At 35.2% G+C, this 13,408-nt stretch overlaps 1 protein-coding gene across 4 annotated transcripts in view; it reads right to left on the reverse strand.

Moving 5' to 3' along the window:
- The window catches only part of FAM227B (family with sequence similarity 227 member B), a 254,377-nt gene that overhangs the window by 211,487 nt on the left and 29,482 nt on the right, over window positions 1-13,408 (reverse strand). For all 4 annotated transcript variants that reach the window (XR_012330098.1, XM_073800959.1, XM_073800961.1 and 1 more), the window contains exons 8-9: window positions 6,837-6,938; window positions 3,636-3,762 (exon numbers count right to left, since the gene is read on the reverse strand). Coding sequence is in view for 3 of the 4 variants with exons in the window: in XM_073800959.1 (XP_073657060.1) it covers window positions 3,636-3,762; window positions 6,837-6,938 (229 nt within the window). In the remaining variant the exon portion in view is untranslated. The remainder of the gene's footprint in view (window positions 1-3,635; window positions 3,763-6,836; window positions 6,939-13,408) is intronic.

The following is a 13,408-nucleotide window of genomic DNA, read 5'->3' on the forward strand; positions in this document are numbered from 1 at the left end:
GTAGTAACTGTGGACAAATTCTCTTAACCTTGGTTTTCCCTTTTGTAAAGGAATAATAGCATATTGTTACAATAAGGATTTTTGAGGCTTAAGTGGGATTTTTTATGTAAAATGTGGATTTCTCTTGCTCAGCTTGCTGTTGACTTTGCTGTGGATTTAACCCTCTTTCTATAGGTACAAATGGAGACCACTTGTCATGTCTAGATTCTTGCCCATGTCTGAGTCCAGCATCCATTCATCTAGCATAGTTCTGCTGTTCCTTCAATGTCTACTTATATTCTTGAGTCAGGCTATGAAGATTACCTTAATTATCACTGTACTTTTTCTTCCTTTGCTTTCAAATGCTTTTAGTGTTTACTATTTCTTTCTTGTAATTCTCCTATAGTGTAGACACCATTTAGGGCACAGTCATCTCCTTGTTACACTTTAAAATAATCACTAAAAATTTGAGATTTTGTTATAAAAAATGCAAATGTTGACGAATATTACATCTCAAACTTAAATCCCGATTCCATAAAACCCTACCACCACAACCTTCTCTTACAGTCTTCACCATTTCAGTAGTTGTCTATTTGCTCAGGCTAAAATTCTTGGCATCATCCCTGACTCTTTTATTTGTTCCACTTTCAACTTCTATATATCAATAAATCCAATGGACTCTGCCAGCAGACTTATCTAATATAACTTGCCAGCTCCTCATCCTTTAACCAACCTGTTCTAACCAATCACCATGTCTCACTTCTATTACTGCAATATCTCCAACTGCATTCCTGATTCCTCCCTTGTCCCCTCTATGGTCTCTTGTTCTCCCAAAAGCTAGAGTGATACCTTATAAACATATTTTAGGTTACAAGTATTATTTGCTCAAAATCATCTAGTGCTTTTCCATTTCACTCATAATGAAAGAGTCCTTATAACTGCCTATAAATTATGAGATGCCCTAACCTACAGACATATCTCTGACCTCATCTTTCTACTTTTCAATTCCTTTCTCATTCTACCTCAGCTACATTGGCTTCCTTGCTGTATTGCAAATATGCTAATCTTCTACCTGCATCATGGCCTTTTCATATGCTGTTCCTTCTACCTAAAAAGTTTCCATTCCAGATATCGACATAGTTCATTCTCTCACTTCCTTTGAGTCTCTGATGAATATTACCTTCTCATAAGGTATTCTCAGGTAACTCAATATGAAATAACACCAGTTTCAGTGGATGTGTTTATAAACACACATTAGAAGACTCTAGAAGGTGGAGACAAGAAGGCAGACTAACTAGGAACCTCAGGACCCAAGGTACAACACAACAGTGAAGTCCTTGGGTTTTCTTTTTGACTCATATTTCTCGGTGCTAGAGAAACCAGAATCCAGAAATGGTAACAGGCAAAGATAAAAGAAGTCTCAAGAAAACCCTCCTCTCTCTAGCCAAAGGACCAGGAAAAGGGCTGCCTAGTAGGACAGAAAACTTTTAGACAATAACTGCTTGCTCCAGCCAAACACAACAGGAAAATCTGCTGCTCCAAACCCACCACTGCCAGAAAAGGGTGGTTGGAGAGCCTCAGCTTCCACTCTCACTAGGGTAGTATCAGAGGAGGCAGAGCAGAGACAGAAGACTTTTATTCCCACAGGACTGGAATGAGGTGCACTTTCCTCTCCCTATGGAAAGTGGTGTCAGAGGAGGCCTAGTGGAGACTGTGACCACTGCCCAGATATAACAAGGCTACCCTCCCCCTTATAGTGTCAGTGGAAGCCACTTGGGGAGCAGTAACAAGGCATCCCTGCCCCTAAAAGCCAGGGTGGTATCAGTAGAGGTCTGCTGGGAGCTGTAACAAACCCTCCTCGCACCACTATGTCAAAAGAGACCAAGTGGGTAACCTGGACTTTCATTCCCCACCTGACAGTGCCCTTCTCCCCCAACTAGAGCAGTGTCAGAGGAGGCCTGTTGAAACACAAAATTTAGATAAGATTCAGTCTTACAATACCCAAAATGTCCAGGTTTTAATTGTCATATAAAAAACTAGGAAATTCAACTTGAATGAGAAAAGACAATTGCCAGCATCTAGATGACACAGATTTTAGAATCACAAGGATTTTTCAAGCAGTTATAATAAAAATGCTTAAACAATAATGAACACACTTGAAACAAATGAAAGAACAAAGTCTCAGTGAAGAAACAGAAGATATAAAAAAGAACCAAATGTAACTTTTATAACTGAAATGTACAATAACCAAATTTTTAAAAAAATCAAGAATGAGCTTAACAGCATAATGGAGGGGACAGAAGAAAGAATTAGTAAACTGGAAAATAGAATAATAGAAATTGCTGAATTTTCAACCTTCAGATTAATTCTACCAGTCATAGCCTATAAAACTTCCTGAACAAGAAAATTTTTGTTTACTTCAGCTAAAACTATTCATTCTGATATTTAAATAGGATAAGGTATTTATATTAGTGTTCTTGCCTTTACTTCAGGCAGTTTGCATATGGAATGCTTTGAAGACCCATAGGAAGAGCGTAAAGTAGACACCCCCCACTGGATTTACCAGAGGACTTTAAAACCTTTCCTTATACATCTCCTAGCTCATTGCTATCGCTCATCTAAATATGTTATATACATTTTTCTTTAATTACATAATAGAAACTAGTTAAAAGCATAAGAATTATAAAAGAAATATGAAAACTATATTTGCAGATGATATGCATAGAAAACCCGAGACAATCAGTGACAAAACTAACTTGAATAAAAGGATTAAGTAAGACAGTGACTTATAAAATTTCATACAGAAGTCAATATGAATTTTCGGGGGACACAATTCATTCTACAACAGGTCTGTAGGAAAGTTGTTCTGTTCTTCACATTTTTTTTCTTATAGTATTTTTGTATGAATTCTGTGCTCATTCTCTTTTTGCTTCTTATATTTGAATTAGTTGGATTTTTCTCTATAATTAGGAGACTCCTGTCCTATGTGTATTGATGGAGGTGGGTGGTCCTCAGGGTTGTTTTCTAGCATGTACCTCCCAAGGACTCCCTCCTTAAAATATGAAACATTTTCTTAAAGAAATGGTTTGGTTACTAAGAATTGACACAAAACAGTTTTAAAAAATTAGTCAAAATTTGGACAGATTTATAAGATGGACTTGAAAACAGTCAATAGCTTCTGGTAGTCCATAATGGTATAGTAGTCTTAGGAAACAATATTGGGGAGCTATTTCCAGGAATATGAAACAATACCTACTTTTTTTATGTTCTACAAGGAACTCAATTAGCTCTAGAATTTACCCAATATTATTTGCTATAAAAATGCCAGCAGTGTTCCAAAAGCAGCTTAAAATATTTCTCTTACAAATATAAAATATCTATGGTATGGTTTTCTCTCTGTGGCAATTTGGGTTTCTATAATAATTCCACTGCCTGTAAAATTATTTGGCTTTCTAAAGTAAACAACTGATTAATTTTAGTATAACAGAATTTTCAGAATAAAATAAATAATCATTATTATTTTGAAACACAGACATCAATATGCTATGTTTTGTAAGGCAAAGAACTACAAATTTTTTTGAGTGGAGTAAACAAAACACCGCAATTCAAAAGTTTTAGGTTCCACAATAATGATCAATACTTAATGATATTCGTACCTGACAACCAGAGAAAAATGTTATTCCCTAGATCTTCTTTAAATTCATCATTAAAGAAATCAGTGGATTCTGGAAATGCTTCCTGGAATGTTGCATAGATAGCTTGTGCCAAACAATCAGGATACACCTACCAAAAACAGAGTCATATTAAAATAATTCCATATTTCATATAACATATCTCAACTACCAAAGAAATTACTAAATTTGTGAAATATACGTGTCCCTTTTTTCTTATAGCTTGCTTTTGGCCATTTAGTACTTCTTTGTATTTCTAACTGAGGAATGTGAACAAAGAAGAGTTGAAAATAAAGTCAGTCAATTTGGCTATTTGTTAGCATTTTGGGAAAAAAATTTAATTTGGATAAAGGATGAAGTTACAATTAAGATAAGATACTCTAATGATTCTACATTTATTTCATTTAACCTTGCTATTGATACCCTCTTTCAGAAAAAGAACACTGTCTTTCAGGTCATTATAATAAAAAGCATATTATATATATTAATTGAAATATATTTGACATGTAATACTATGTGAGTTTAAGGTGTACAACATGTTGATACATTTGTTTACTGTAATATGATTACCACCATGGCATTAGCTAACACCTCTATCACGTCACACAATTATCACTTTGAGTGTGTGGTGAAAATAAAGAGCATGTTTTTAAATAATTGAAGCCTGTTTAGGTGAGTTAATATATTATAACCACAACTGTAAAATCATGATCCGATTTTATATTTGTATCATACAAATAGATGGTACTATCAGTATTATATTAGACTTAAAGTCGCTTGACTACTAAGCTTCTCTTGGGGACTGACTAAACACAGGAAGATACCAGATTTTTAGAGTAAAGATTTAAAATATTTTATCTGCTATTTTGGAAGGCTGGCAGACACAAGAAATTAGAAGAGGCAAGGAATGGCTTCTCCCCTAGGGCCTCTTAAAGAAACGAGCCCTGTTGATACCTTGATTTTAGTCCTATAAGATTCATTTTGGACTTCTGACCTATATAACTGTAAGACAATGAATTTCAGCTGTTTTAAGCCACTAACTTTGTGATAATTTTTACACCAGCAATAGGAAACTAATATAGCCACCTAATCCAGTAGTGCTAAAATCTGCTGGTATGGATGGTATTCTTTGAAGAACTCCATAAGTTTTTTTGGGTAGGGGAGTAGAGGAGAGGGAAGAATGCTTTAATATACTGATATATTTAATTTTACTGAATAAACCATGAACATTTTTACTACCAGAAAAATCACATATTATAATTGTGGTATATAAAATCACACTAATAATCAAAATTTAAAAGTTGAACAAGGTAAGTAAGAGGAACTTTTAAAAGTTTTCTGTGAATATTTCACCTTCAGGAGATTAGGGGAGAAAGAGATCAAGTGTCAAATGGTGTTGGGAAAATTTCTGAAGGAATATCATTGTATGACATTGGAAGAAACTGAAGCAAAAGCTATACTAAATATGTTCAGATTCAGTTAATTTGTACTGAATAGTGAGACCTGAAGCTAATTTTTTGATTCTTAAATATTAATAGTTTTCTCTTTCTGTGGTAAGATAAATCAGATGAGCCAATAGTAACAAAACACCTTCTTATCTGAATGAGCTAAAAATAATAGAAATTGGTCAATGAGAGTTGAGGCTCCATTTCTACTTATAGAGCTGTGGAGGTAATAGACCTGTAGGGAGGTGGCGTGGTTCTCAAGTATTGAGACAGGGAGAGGGAACATTATAAAATGACTGAACAAAGGTCAAGGGGTCAAATCATTAAGGTGTACATGTTATTTGTTCTCAAGTGAGGCTTTGAATCTTGGTTAAACAACTTCTAATTTCTCCTTGGAAAAAGCCACTGAAAATAGGGACTTAGAAAAAAAATCAAGTCATGATTTGAGAAGGATTATAAATACAATATCTATCAAAAGGCACATCCATCCCAAGGGAGAACATTTGGACCATAAATGTAAGACTAGAAATTACAGAATAAGGGATATGCAATGGTGCCACTACCTCCTTTGTTCACATTAAATAGGTCTTTTATTCTTTTCTTAAGAGCCCTGTGTTAAAGCATGCTTGATTTCATCGAGCCTTGTGTATAGGCTAGAAACACCACAAAGGGATAGACTAGGTGAAAGCGTATGGATAGGAGAATCAGCTGGTTTTGTCATCTCTAGACAATTTTAATGACCAAAAATCCTAATCATTAACTATTATTTTCCTGCAAATAAGAAAAATAAATTTAATATTAGCAGAGAAAATCTTAGTCTATCTTTCAGAACATTAGTGTTCTATAAACAATTTATGAATCATGGATCAACCTCTTCATCTGATGGACAACCAGCTGTGGAACTGAGAGACTGAATGTCTTGCGAAGATCACCTGGGTAATTACGAGCAGATTCCAGATGTGAAGCCAAGTCCCTTATGCCCAGTCCACTACTGATTTCCTTCTACGATACTGTATGTATATGTTTGTGAGATAGATCAAGATTGAGCATAAATATTTGGCAATTTAAGTTTATGTTTTCATCATGAAGGACATTTATTTTTATTTTAGGTTTTACCCATGAAAACATTGACTGACTCAAAAATACTTCTGTATTTCTGAATTACAGATGTCTGTACAACAAAGTATTTAAATGTGGCTTCTGCTTTGAAACGCTAGATGTTTACATTTTAAAACACTCCGTGAAATTCCTACATGTCTTCATTTCACACTACTCAAGAACATAAATTATTTTAACCAAATTATTTTACTATAACAGACATAGTAAAACATTTGATTCATAAATTTGTCCATTGTTCCTTACTGTAACAGGTGCTTAGTACTTAGGCATAACACAAGAAGTTAAGTCCTCTTAGATCAAGATACTTTATAAAGTAAAATGATAATTTTGTAAGTAAAATACCAAGACTATACACAGAACAAGTCAATAGTTTTCAAATTATTAATATGCAAACAAATACATATACCACACTGAGGAGATTCTGTAAGGCTTTTAGTCAGTAGAATATAATATTCTGGGGTGGAGGGGCATGACTTTTAAAATATTATCATTATTTACTCTACTTTAGGTAATTTTGCTTGCAAAGTAACAAAATATTTTCTCATATGTGTTTAAATAAAATAACTATTTTTATATTTCACTTGCTATAAAAATAATTAGCATAATTAATTTCTATATTTACCTGAAAGAATGCATCCTTTCGACTTAGAGGTATGCTCATGAAAAGTGACACATAACTTTCTGAAATTCTATCAAACAAGGAATCTTGACTTTCTCTGTCAGGCTTAAAAAATAAAACACACATGGAATTAAAAGCATTAATGTTACAATTTAAAATTAGAATCTGTTTACATAATGTCAGTAACTCTATCTTCTTAAAGGGCAGATCAGTTGCTATAGTGGGATGAGCATGGGTTTTTGGCATCATGCAGACCTGAATTTGAATGCTGGCTCCATTATTCATTAGCAGCACTATCTCAGGCAAGTTAATTAAGTCCTAGTTTCCTTATCTGCCAAATATAGATAATATACACATACCTTAAAGTATTATCTTAAAATTAAATAGGGACAAGGATTATATTTTGTTTGACTTTGTATTTCAAGCCCTCAGCATGGTGCCTGGCACACTGAAAGCACACCAACATTTGATGAATTAATGAAGGTTCTTGAATAGTAGTTGGCATGCACAAGGCAATCAATGACATAGTTGCCTGCTATTATTCTATAACCATTCCAAATTTTTCATAATCAGTAACTCAGTATAAAATCAAAGCAATTACTGGAATGAGACAGTCATAGCAGGAACTAGTAAAATTGTGACATGAGAACTATACTAAAAAGAAAGTAAGTAGAATGTCATAAGAAGGAAGAAATCTGTAGATAATAATAATGTCAATATTAAAGTCCTAAGGTAGCACCTTGAATTCTTGCTCTATTAAGCAATGAAGAGATAAATTAAAGTACAAATCCATGAATTAAATAAAGCAATAAAGATGAATTAGAGTCCAAATTCATTTATGATGTCAACAGAAGCATAAGCTGGCATTAATAGATTTTGGTAATAAACATAAAAAATGATCAAATTTAGTGGTAGTTTTCTATGAAATTAGCATGCCATATGAGCTGGGATTCATAAATGCATAGAATCTTAGACCTAAAATGGAAGTTAGATATCACCTAGGTTAAGCCCCTCTATTTTAGTGACTGCATTGATGCTCAGAAAGATTAAGAGAATTATTTAAGGTTATACACAGTTAAGTAACTGAAAGCCAGACTAGAATCTAGGTCTCCTAACTCCCAAAACAGCTTTCATGCTTGTGTAATAAGTTTATGGAAGGAGATGGTAGCAGAAATAATAATGATAATGTTAATAATTCTTGATCATTTATATAATGGGCAGTGGTTCTAAGACTTAGGGTTGTGTGACAATTAAATGAGATAATATATAATTTACTAGTAGAGAAAGTTGGCATGTTTCAGTTACATGATCTACACTTAACATGTGTGATGAAATACCCAAACAGAAAGTTGTAAAACATGTCTTTGACTAAGACAATTCAACCTAATGTCCACACCATATATACCTCCACAGGAAACTGAGTAGCAAAATGGTACAGCGAATTTTTATACATGTTTTGGTATGTTTGAAAAGAAAACGTATCCTACAGCTTTTGGATATTCAGGTTACTGATATGTTCATTAGATCTACCTATTTAACATATGTTAAATCATACTTACATTCCAGGAATAAATTTCATTGGTCAGATTGTATAACCCTTTTAATATACTGAATTCAGTTTGCTAGTATTTTGTTGAAGATTTTTGCATCAATATCCGTCAAACAGGATATTGGTCTGTAGACACTTTTTTTGTTGTAATATCTTTGGCTTTGGTATCAGGGTAATGCTGGTTTCATAAAATGAGCTAGAAAGTATTCCCCTCTCTTCAATTTTTTGGGAGAGTTAGAGAAGGACTGGTGTTAATTCTTCTTTAAATGTTGGCAGAATTCATCAGTGAAGTCATCTAGTCCAGGACTTTTCTTTGTTGGGAGGTTTCTGATTACAGAAACCTGATTGAATCTCCTTACTAGTTATAGGTCTATTCAGATTGTCTATTTCTTCATTATTCAGTCTTGGAAAATTATATGTTTCTAGGAATTTGTCCATTTTATACAGGCTATCCAATTTGTTTCCACTTTCATTTCTGACTTCGGTAATTTGAGTGCTTTTTTTTTTTTTTTTTTTTTGGGCTACGCTGAAAGGCATATGAGCTCTTATATGAGATCTTAGTTCCCCAACGAGGGATCGAACCCATGCCCCCTGCAGTGGAAGCATGGAGTCTTAACCACTGGACTGACAGGGAAGTCCTCACTTTTTTTCTTAGTCTAGCTACTGGTTTGTCAATTTTGTTGATCTCAAAGAACTAACTTTTGGTTTTACTGATTTTCTCTACTGTTTACCAATTCTCTATTTTATTTATCTCCACTCTAATCTTTATTAATTCCTTCCTTCTTTGTTGTTCTTTTTCTAGTTCCTTAATATGTAAAGTTAGGTTGTTGATAATATTGCTTTTTGATTTGTTTAAAACTTTAAATTTGTCGTTTAGCAATGCTTTTAAATGAGTTTTGCTAAACTCATTTATCCTATGAGTTTTGGTACACTGTGTTTTTTGCTTTCATTTGTTTCAAGTTATTTTCTAATTTCCCCTGTGATTTATTCTTTGAATCATTGGTTGTTTAAGAACTCTTATACATCAACAATGTGAGAATAATTTGTACATCCAGTTTGGAAACAACTTGGCACTACCTTGTGAAGTTGAATATCTTCATACCCAACAATGCAGCAATTCCATTCCTTCTCTATGTGTCTTGCAATTTTTGTTTGAGAGATGGACATCTTCAATAGGACAGTAAAACCTGAGGTATAAAGTAGTTATGCTTGGGAATAGGTACGTCTCTTCTCTTGTTAGCCTTTAGGGTCTGAGTCAATTAAGTAAAATGTTAAGCTCCATTTGGGTTTTGTTTTTGCTATGGCTACTCTCAGTGAAACAGAGGCTTCAAATTCTTCCTGCATTGCCTTGTTTTTAGAAATCTTGAAGACCCACTTTTTGAATTCATTTTCTCTAATTCCTTCTGTTTTTCAGTTTTTCCTTTTATTGGTTTCCTCTCTGATCTTTATTATTTCCTTTCTTCTGCATACTTTGGTTTTCATTTCTTTTTCTTTGTCTAGTTTCCTACAGTAGAAGTTGAGGTCATGGTTTTTGAGAACTTTCCTTATTTCAAATCTAGACATCTTAATGCTTTAAATTTCCAAATACTGCTTGAGGTCCATTCCACAAATTTTAATCTGTATTTTCATTTTCATCAAGTTCAAAATACTTTTCAATTTTCCTACTGATTTCTGGTTCAACCCACAGTTCCTGAGAAGTGTGTTATTTAGTTATCAAATATTTGAAGATTTTCCAGGTAGCTTTCTGTTATTCATTTATAATATAATCCCATTTTGGTCTAAAAACATACTTTGTATGATTTGAATTCTTTTCATTTCATTAGGATGTTTTCCTAGCCCAGAATATAGTTGGTAGAAGTTTAATGGGTACATGAGAAAAATGTGTATTCTGCTGTTGTTATGAGGAATGTTTAATAAATATCAATTAGATTCATAAAGTTGGTTAACAGTATTGCTCAAGTCATCTACATCACTCTATATCATTAACTGGTTTTCTGCACATACGACCAATTATTGAATATAAGGTGTTGAAATACCTAACTATACTTATAGATTTGTCTATTGCTTCTTTACGTATTAAAATTTTTTCATTAAATGTGTTTCAAAGCACTTTAATTAGGTACATAAATATTTATGATTGTTATGTCATATTGATGTATTGACTACTTTATAATTATACAATTACTTTCTTTTTCCCCGGTAATATTCTTTGCTTTGAAGGCTACCCTGTATAATGAGTTCAAAAAAGTTGTGATTTTTGTGGGTTATATATGGCTTGTCTTCGTTATTTTATGAGTGGAATTGATGTACTTTCCAGCCTCCTGAATCTTTTTGGGAGCCAATGTTCCAAGGACAATTTTGAAAACATTAAGGGTATATCATTACTGGAATTCTTCTAGTTAAACACCATCAAGGAAATTTTTGTCATTAGCCTACACGTTGGCCAGTAATTTTTGGAACACTGCATTCTCATTAACAATATAATAATAAATAATAATGATAGATGTAACCATTGAACACTTACCATATACCTACTTCCATGTAAACAACTTTACATGCATTTTCTAATATAACTCCCAACAAACAGATAAAGTAGGTAATTTTAAAAATTTTATGAAAGACTTAGAGAGGTAAGTAACTATTCAAAGTGACATCATTTTCTAAGTGGATAAATTTGTTTTTGAAGGCCAGATCTTAATTCTATTATATTGAATCTCATATTACATTTATATAGTATTTCCACAGTTTACTAGGGATCTTATTCATGTCACTTTTAGAACACACAACAACTCTAGGAAAAAAGAAAGTATATGTTATTTTTACCTGTTTTTTGTTTGTTTTGTTTTATTTTGTTTTAGAGAGATGACATAACTGAAGCTCAGAGTGATTTTCTGACTAGCCCAAAGTCTCACACTAACTACTGGGAAAGCCAGATTTAAAACTTTAATTTCCTGGATTCCAGTGCAGCACTTTTTCTACTAGATCAAGCTACCACTACATCATAGGCAATAAAGGAAATCTGCTTTTATATTAGTCACCTAACAACTACTGAAATAAGTTTTAGAGCCAGCATACTGAACCATGCTATATTCTAGAGTATGATTATATATATTTTTTCATATTATGCTGTTGGTAATTAAATTGTACAAGTGGCTCAGGGTTCTATTCCAGTTATAAAGTCATTATTGTTTATTATTCATAAAGTAGATCCAAAAATAGATAGAATTTATGTGTTTTGTACTCACCTGAAAATGTAGTACAGCTTGAAATAGGAGCTAACCTACCAAAACAGATATTCCCACACAATGCTGGTAAAAATGTATGGGCATGCACCACACTTATTTGGTGGATTTAGGAAGCTAAGAGGTCATGCTATTTATCTAGTTCACTGGCTTCAATACACTTATATTTAACAATGAATTCTCTTAGAAATAAAACCATAGGTGAAATGTAATGAACAGAACAGATGAAAGAGAAGCTGTTCTGGTTAAATCATGGAAATGTTGCTTCAATATAGCTTGGATACCCCTTCAGTTCCCTAGAACACTAGCAGAACACTCATCCAGCTGAATCATATATTGTTCCTCAAAACACATCAGAAATCTTAACTGATACTGGAAATGTTATTACATTATAATATTTTAAAATTATTACTGGGGTTGGAGTCAAGGTGGCGGACTAGGAGGATGCGGAATTCGCATCTCCACACAACTAGGGCACCTACCAGGCACCGGTGGGGGACCACGGACACCTAAGGGGACAGGAGGAACCCCCAGCGACCAGGTAGGGTGTGGGGGGAGTGAAGGGGGAGAAGAAGTGGAGTCAGGATGGGACTGGCGCCCCTGCAGGGCAGCTGGGGGAGGGGAAGGGATCCCACGCCTGAAGGGGTAAATTGGGGGACCATTGGGAGGGCAGGGGATCAAAAGGGAGCATGGCCAGGATTCCCCTGCCCACTAGGGCCCCTGGGAGCCTCCCCTGGGAGCCTGATCCTCTGCACACGGAGGCCCCCTCCAGCCGCGCGGGTCCTGAGGGAGTGGGAGGGAGGGAAGGGGGAGCAAAAGTAAAGGCCGGACCTCCAGCACCAGCACCCCTGAGGGGTGGCTGGGGGAGGAGGAGTTCCTACAACCAGCAGAACTCACCCACGGTTAGGGGTCCAGCGGGGATAGGGGAGACCCTGGGGGAGACAGTGGTGGTGGCGTGCAGAGGAATGGAAGGGAATGCGGCCGGCACTTTCCCTGTCTACTTAGGCACCAGGGAGCCTGATGGGCTCCTGGGCCTAATCCTCTGCCCTCGGAGTCTCCCTCCTGCAGTGCAGAGCCCAGGCCCCGCCCCTACACCCCCACCCAAGGCCCTACCACTACACTTGGAGACTCCCTCCAATGCTGGTCCTAAACCCCACCCACACACCCTCACTCAGGGCCCTAACTCCAAACTCCAGAACTCCACACTCCAGAGGTCCTCCTTTCCATGCACTGCCTCTCCCCTTCTGTGTAGGTACTAAGCAGAGGCCCTGCCACACACTCAAAGGTCACCCCCCACCCACCTAAGTCCTGCCACACACAGAATCCCACCCCTGCTTAAGTTCCACCCCCACCTAAACACTGCCCCAATAGCCAAGGTTTTTTTTTTTTTCCTCTTTTAGATTGGGGTTCTGTTTTACCTTGTTGATTCACTTATATTTTTATTTTTCCTAATAAATCTTTTATTTTTCTAATTTTATTTTATTCTTTATATTCTGTTATTGTTCTCTCCTTTTGGCTTGTTCCCCCACTTTTTTTTTTTCTGTTGTCGTTTTATTTTACCATGTTGCAGTTGTTTCAAATATATATTTTTTTCCTAATATATTTTGTTTATTCTTTGATATGTACTGCTCCTTTTGTTTTTTTTTTGCCACGCCATGCAGCTTGAAGGATTTTGGTTCCCAGCCCAGAAGTCAGGCCTGACCTCCTGTGATGGGAGCTCTGAGTCCAAAAAGCTGGAATAACAGAGAACCTCAGACCCCAGGGAATATTAATTGGAGTGAGGT

Source organism: Tursiops truncatus, chromosome 2, assembly GCF_011762595.2.
Source record: "Tursiops truncatus isolate mTurTru1 chromosome 2, mTurTru1.mat.Y, whole genome shotgun sequence".
Lineage (NCBI taxonomy): Eukaryota > Metazoa > Chordata > Mammalia > Artiodactyla > Delphinidae > Tursiops > Tursiops truncatus.